Source organism: Macrotis lagotis, chromosome 4 (genome assembly GCF_037893015.1).
Source record: "Macrotis lagotis isolate mMagLag1 chromosome 4, bilby.v1.9.chrom.fasta, whole genome shotgun sequence".
Lineage (NCBI taxonomy): Eukaryota > Metazoa > Chordata > Mammalia > Peramelemorphia > Peramelidae > Macrotis > Macrotis lagotis.
Window position 1 is genome coordinate 43,632,276 of NC_133661.1, and position 7,290 is coordinate 43,639,565.

At 33.9% G+C, this 7,290-nt stretch overlaps 1 protein-coding gene across 1 annotated transcript; it reads left to right on the forward strand.

Annotated features, from left to right (window-relative positions):
* Positions 1–1,493: 1,493 nt before the first annotated feature.
* Positions 1,494–2,375, forward strand: LOC141523080 (olfactory receptor 6E1-like). Its single transcript, XM_074236361.1, has one exon. The coding sequence runs from the start codon at positions 1,494–1,496 to the stop codon at positions 2,373–2,375; it is 882 nt and encodes a 293-aa protein (XP_074092462.1).
* Positions 2,376–7,290: the final 4,915 nt, after the last annotated feature.

Consider the following 7,290-nt stretch of genomic DNA (forward strand, 5'->3'; position numbering starts at 1 on the left):
TTCATGTATTTGAAAACATCCTATCAGGAGATAAAAGAATGCATTCAATGAATTGTAATTGTATTTGGAATTTGATGTCATAGAATAAGCCTTTATGCTCTAATTTCATAACATGGCCCTTTACATACTCTATACATTATGATAAGAGGTTATTGATTATTATATACCTGATCCTAGGGACTGTCTTTTGTATTTCTTTGTGGCCTAAATGTTTAGTTCAATATTTGGTACATCATAAGTGCTCAATAAATGCTTTGCTGATCCCTATGTTATATCCTTGATCACATCCTGTATCTTCCTATCTTCAGACTTTTATTCATTCTAACTCCAATGTATGGAATATTTTCATCCTATATACCTTTTTGTGCCCCTGTGCAGAGAAGAATTCCTATGTTGAATTTCTCAAGTCATCCATTTATCCATTCTGAATCTCAATAATTGTCCAACTATAGGAATTATTTGAGTACTTAAAGATCTCTCTTCAATTATAAGATTTTATTTTTAAAAAACCTCATTTTCTAATTATATACAAAGACAGTTTTCTTCATTCATCCTTTTGAAAACTTTTAAATATGTCATTTTCCTACCATCTTCCCTTCCCTATCTCCTCCTCTTGGTAGCAAATATTTTATATAGGTTATATATGTACAATAGTGTTTAACATATTTCCATATTAGTTGTGTTCTGAAAGAAGAATTAGAACTAAAGGAGGAAAACCATAAGAGACAAGAAAAATATAAAAGAAGTTTTATAAAGTGAACATAGTATGCTTTGCTCTGCATTCAAAATCCATAATTTTTCTCTGGATGTAGATGACATGTCCCTTAACAGGTCTCTGAGGATTGTCCTTAATCATTGAACTGCTGAGAGTAATTGCTTCCATCAGAGTTATTGATCTCACAATGTTGCTGTTGATGTGAACAAGGTTCTGGTTCTGCACACTTCATTGAACATCAGTTCATGCAAGTCTTTCCAGGTTTTTTTGAGGTCAAGTAACTCATGTTTTCTTATTTCAATAGTACTCCATAAGATTCATATACCATAACTTGTTCAGCCATTCTCAATTGTTGAGCATTATAAGGAATATTTCACAAAATTTCACAAATATATATATATGTATATATTTATATATATATATGTATATATATTAGGTAGAGTTAGTATTACAATGTCTTTTTCCTTCCTTATCCCTTTTAATTAGATCTATTTCTGCTTTGGTTGTATTAGAAATCCGGATTGCTGCTTCCTTTTTTAAATTTAACTGAACAATAATATATTCTGCTCCAGTCTTTTTACCTTTACCCTGTGTGTATCTTTCTGCTTCATATAGTTTTCTTGTAAACAACCAATTAAAAGTTTTTTTGAGGCAAAGACTGAATTGTAATAAGCCAGTGCACTCCTGTACCTAGCCTTAGCATAATATATATAATTAGGGAAAGTTGAAAGTACACTGAACCAAAAGAGTCTTTCTGTTTTATAGGTTCCATAATAAGATGTTGAAAATGAGAAATGAGACAAATGTTGAAGAATTCATCTTAGAGGGATTTCCAGCTGTCCAGCGCCTGGGGAAACTCCTCTTTGTTGTCCTTCTGCTGCTATATCTTCTGTCAGTCATAGGTAATATACTCATTGTCATGATTGTGTGGATGGACCATCGTCTCCAAATACCAATGTATCTTTTCCTCAGTGGTTTCTCTTTCCTGGAATGCTGTTTTACAACAAGTGTTATTCCCAAATTGCTGGCAATCTTTCTCTCAGGTATGCAAACCATTTCCTTTGCTGCTTGCTTCACTCAAGTCTTTGTCTTTATTTCTCTTGGAATCACAGACTTCTTTCTTATAGCTGTGATGTCAATTGACCGATACATGGCAATTTGCAACCCTCTGCGTTACCCTAGTATCATGACAATGAAGGTCTGCTTCTTTCTTATCTTGTACTGTTGCAGTATGGGGATCATAATAACAACGGGTCTGATGGTAAAAGTGTCTCAACTATCCTTCTGTGATTCAAATATCATCAAACATTTCTTATGTGATCTTGGTCCTCTGACAAAACTCTCATTCTCAGACACAAGTGCTGTTGAATCATTGGCTTTTGTTCTTGCTTTGGTCATCATTCTGTCCTCTCTTACTGTCACCATCATTTGTTATATCAATATTACAATCACAATTATGCATCTCCCATCAGCTAAGGAACACCAGAAAGCTTTCTCCACCTGTTCCTCTCACCTCATTGTCCTCTCTCTAATGTATGGTAGCTGCATTTTTATATATATAAAACCCAATCAAACCAACAGATTAGACATCAACAGGGAGGCAGCTCTCATGAACACTGTAATTACACCTGTATTGAACCCCTTCATTTATATTTTATGAAATAAGCAGTTCAAACTAGCTTTTAGAGATACTGTTTACAAGATGAAGTTGTTGAGATAGTCAGAACTTTAACATTTGAAGGTCATCTATTTCAGTTAATCATAAATACGTTTCATTAAAATTTCAAATAATAAGAAATTCATTTCCTCATAAGATAGTCTACTGCTACTCAGTTCTAATAAGATAAAATTATCTTAATCTTGCAGCAAGTATTTTTGATAAAGGCCTTATTTCTCAGATAAATAGAAACTGAGTCAAATTTATAAGAATGTAGTTCATTCCCCAATCGATAAATGATCAAAAGTTAGAAAAAGGCAGTTTTCAGATGAAAAATCAATGCTATCTCTAGTCATATGAAAGAGTTCTCTAACTCATTTTTGATTAGATAAATGCAAATTAAAATAACTCTGAGATAACACCTCACATTTATGAGACAAAAAAACAAATAACAAAATGAGATTGTTGGCGAGTATGTGGGAAAATGGGACACATTTATCATTGGTGGAACTATGAATTGATAAATTCTGAAGAATAATTTGAAACTCTGCTGAAATGGCAACCAAACTGTGAATACCCTTTGATCCAGAAATACCACTACTAGGTTTATATACCAAAGAGATCATAAAAAGGGTGAAAAAATCCTAAATGTGTAAAAATATTTATAGCAGCTCTTTTTAAGGTAGCTAAATATTGGAAATTGAGGGGATGATCATGAACTAAGGAATGACTGAATAATCTGTGGTATATGAATGCAATGGAATATAATTATACAATAAGAAATGATGAGCAGGCAGATTAAGGATAACCTTTAAAGATCGGTATGACCTGAAGCAAAATGAAATGAACAGAACCAGGAGAAGGTTGTACACAGTATCAGCAAAATTGTGTGAAGATCAACTATGAATGGCTTAGCTCTTCTCAGAATCACAATGATCCATGATAGTTACATAAGTCTCATGATGGAAAATGCTATTCATATTCAGTTAAATTGGTGAACTCTAAATGCAGATCAAAGCACACTTTTTCATTTACTTTTTTGTGTATTTTTTTTTCCTTTTGATGGATTTCTTCTTTCTGTGACTAATGTGGAAATGTTTTACATACTTTGACTGATATGGAAATGTTTTACATAATTGAACATATATAATCTTTATCAAACCACTTAAATTTTTGGAAGAGGATAGGCAAAGGAGAGAGGGAAAAAATCATGGAACTCAGAAATCTGGTAAAAATAAGTGTTGCATAGATCAAAATCAATATAAGTGGCCAAAACAGAAAGGAAAATCAGAGGTGGCATATACAGTAAAATAATGAGGGAAACATAAGTATAGTCCTATTCAGATGTTGTTCTATTCCATTGAATTTTGCTTTAGTTTGAAGTTTCACTTAGAAAGACATAAACTGTAAATTATTAGTGACTATTTAAATGTCTATGTTAATATTTTGAGAATTATTTATTTGGAATAAAGTATTTATTAATTAAAAATAAATAATAAAAAATTTCTGCACATATAATTTGGGGAAAACACTATTAAAATAAGATAAATGTACATCATATTAAATTGAAATTTCAATAACATATTTTAGGCTGGAATAAACCCTGGTTCAACTGTCATTTTATAGTGAAACTAACATTAATTCAATTAATATTATTAAGATTTAGATGGGGCGGGTAGGTGGCGTAGTGGCACTGGCCTTGGAGTCAGGAATACTTGGGTTCAAATCCGGTCTCAGACACTTAATAATTACCTAGCTGTGTGGCCTTGGGCAAGCCACTTTTGTGGCTTTTGTCTTGCAAAAACCTAAAAAAAGAAAAAGATTTAGAGAGTGCATTAATGTTTATACTCTATGAAGAGGCAATTTTCAAATGAAGAAATAAAAGCTGTCAATAGTTATATGAGAAATATTCTAAACTAGACTATCCCATTTGAGTCTTATAGTAACTCCAGGATTGGTATAATGCATATGATTATCCCCATTTTTGTAGATAAGGAAACTGAGGAAGAGACAGATTTAGTGACTTGTTTAGATTAGCTAGTAAAGGGCAGGGACAGGCTTTGAATCCAACTATTCCTGATGCCATAATCAATCCTCCATTTACCACCATACTCACTAAGTATAGATAATCTAGTTTGAACTTCTTGTTTAAAGTAGAGGTGGCTTAGTATTTGCTATCAACTGGGGAAGTGAATAATGGCACATATGGTTAATGGACATCCTGGAAGCATTCTTTGGGCATAGTTTTAAAGATCAAGCTTTGAGAAAATCTTTAGACGTACAGATCCAAAAGAAAGTATTGTGAGACTAGACAGAGAGACTTTGATTAATTATTTCTCATTCAGAGAAGACCTGAAAGACTGCATTTTCTCTGAAACCACATAGTCCTCCTCTTATAATGTGGTTCTACTAAATAGGTTTGTTCAAAAGTTTAATCATAAATGAATAGCAAACCATCCCCACAAAGGAAAAAGAAAACAATAACTCTAAAACATCCCACCATGTATGATGTACTTGGAAGGGTAATAAAAAGAATGATATAGGCTGAGGTTGAAAAAAAAGCATCATCACACTTTAGCATCATGATTATCTAGTCTAATGGGTAGTTCAGTTTAGTTCGGATTTAGAAATAATTTGGAAATAATCTTATGTGGAACTTCCATCTAAGTTTGCTCTTTAGAACCTTGCCAAGCATTTTTACCTATTGGATAACCAGAAAAAGAGGCGACAAGAATGGAATGGAAAGAATGCTGGATCTTGAGACAGAAACTGATTTTAAATCTTGTTCTATTAATTACTACCAATGTGATCTTGAGCAAGTCATTAACCTCTCTGGTCACAGTCTCATTCTCTTTTAAATCATATAATTAATCAATACACATTTTAAGGCTCTTACTATGTGTTACAAATTGTGTTAAGCATCAGGGATACAAAAGAAGATGAAAAATTACCCCTGCCCTCAGGGAGCTTACAATCTAATGGAGATGACAAAATGAATACAAATATATACAAATCAAGATACATAATGATAAATATACTAACAGATGGAAAGCATTGGAGATATGAAGAATTAAGGAAGACTTCCTGTTGATGGTCAGACTTTAGTTGGAAGTTAAAAGAAGCCAGGTTGGAGTAGAGGAGAGAGAGAAATGCTGACTTGGGAGACAACCGAGGAAAATGTATTGAGTTGAGAGATGGAGTATTTTGTTCCTTGAACAGTCAAGAAGTCAGTCAGTGGGTTAAAGAGCCCATGTTGAGAAGTAAGATGTAAAAAGATTGGAAAGGTAAATGGGAGCTAGGATATGAACAGGTTTTTTTTTTTGGGTGGGGGTGTTGCAAGGCAAATGGGGTTAAGTGGCTTGCCCAAGGCCACACAGCTAGGTAATTATTAAGTGTCTGAGGTTAGATTTGAACTCAGGTACTCCTGACTCAAAGGCCAGTGCTTTATCCACTACACCACCTAGCCACCCCGAATATGAACAGTTTTAAATGCCATACATAGCATTATGTATTTTCTCTTGGAAGCAATGGGAAGCTACTGCAGTTTATTGACATGGGTGTGTATGTGTGTGTGTGACATGATTGGACCTATTTTGGGGGGAAATGGATTCGTGCCTGAATGGAGGTTATATCAGAGTGGGAGGAGATTTGAGACAGAAAGTTCCATTACCCCACTATTGGCAGAATCAAGGTTTGAAGTGATGAGAATCTGCACAAGTGTGTTGGCATTGTAAGTGGAGAGAAGGGGGCATGTTTGAGAGAGAGACAAATTAATTTACCTCAAAATTTTGAAATAATTGTAAATGTAGTACCAGTGAAATGAAAATAACCATACCCTCCATATTTTTTTTTGTTTTCAGCTTAACTATTGCTGGGAACTTTCTTCATATTATAAATTTTAGATCATAGATCATGCTCATATGTCAACTTTAACCCATTTCTAAACATTGTACTCCAGAAGTAGATTAAAAAGAGTTTACAGTGTAACTATCACTGTTCTGAATATAGTTTGCATTGTACAGTTGAACTATCTCCATTCTCTCTCCTTTACTTGCCTGTTTCACTCTACTCTTTTCTGTTCTACTCTGCCCTATACTGTTGACTCATATTTAATAAACTAAAAACCATTTGCAAACTCTAGTCTGCTAGACAAATCAACTTCACACCATAATTATGAAGCCTTTTGGATCTAAAATTTGTCACCCTGTTTATAGTCATCTTATCACTTGTGGCTCCAGAAAGATATTGCCCTGATACCTGTTCATTTTTGAAGATGATCTTGGGTTCTTAAAGACTGTGACAGCCATGAATTACTTTCTAAGATCTTACAAAGATAGAAGAAATTCAGGTACGGGCCTGGTCAAATTTTGGAATCTGCTGTCTGAGATCTAGCTTTATTTATTTGGAAGAAATGCATTACCAGATGGCTAGTCATGAGGCGAAGACTTTGCATTTGAATATGATAATGATGGAATAAAAATATGAGATATCCCAGGGTGGCTAGGTAGTGTAGTGGGTAGAGCACCGGTCCTGGAGTCAAGAGTACCTGAGTTCAAATCTGGCCTCAAACACTAAATAATTACCTAGCAGTGTGACCTTGGGCAAGCCACTTAACCCCATTGCCTTGCAAAAACAAAAACAAAAGAATGAGCTATCCCACACTGAGAAAACAATAGGCCTTTGGAAATATTGAAGTAGTTTTAGTTCATTTTACTGACTGTCTCAAATTCAATGTAAATTAAAGAATATTTAGAGCATGGAATGTTGTAGGATATATATGTGTATATGTTAACAAGTATGTTTAGAGGAAGGTGCATAAGCAATTAACAATTATGTTCATCTCAACACATTGTAAGCTCTGCAGAAGATCCGTGCCATATGTTATATTCTAGTCTAGACTGCTCTGTTTAGTTTATTC

Excerpts from the sequence above, each read along its gene's own strand:
- LOC141523080 (XM_074236361.1), top strand. The coding sequence starts at position 1,494 with ATGTTGAAAATGAGAAATGAGACAAATGTTGAAGAATTCATCTTAGAG.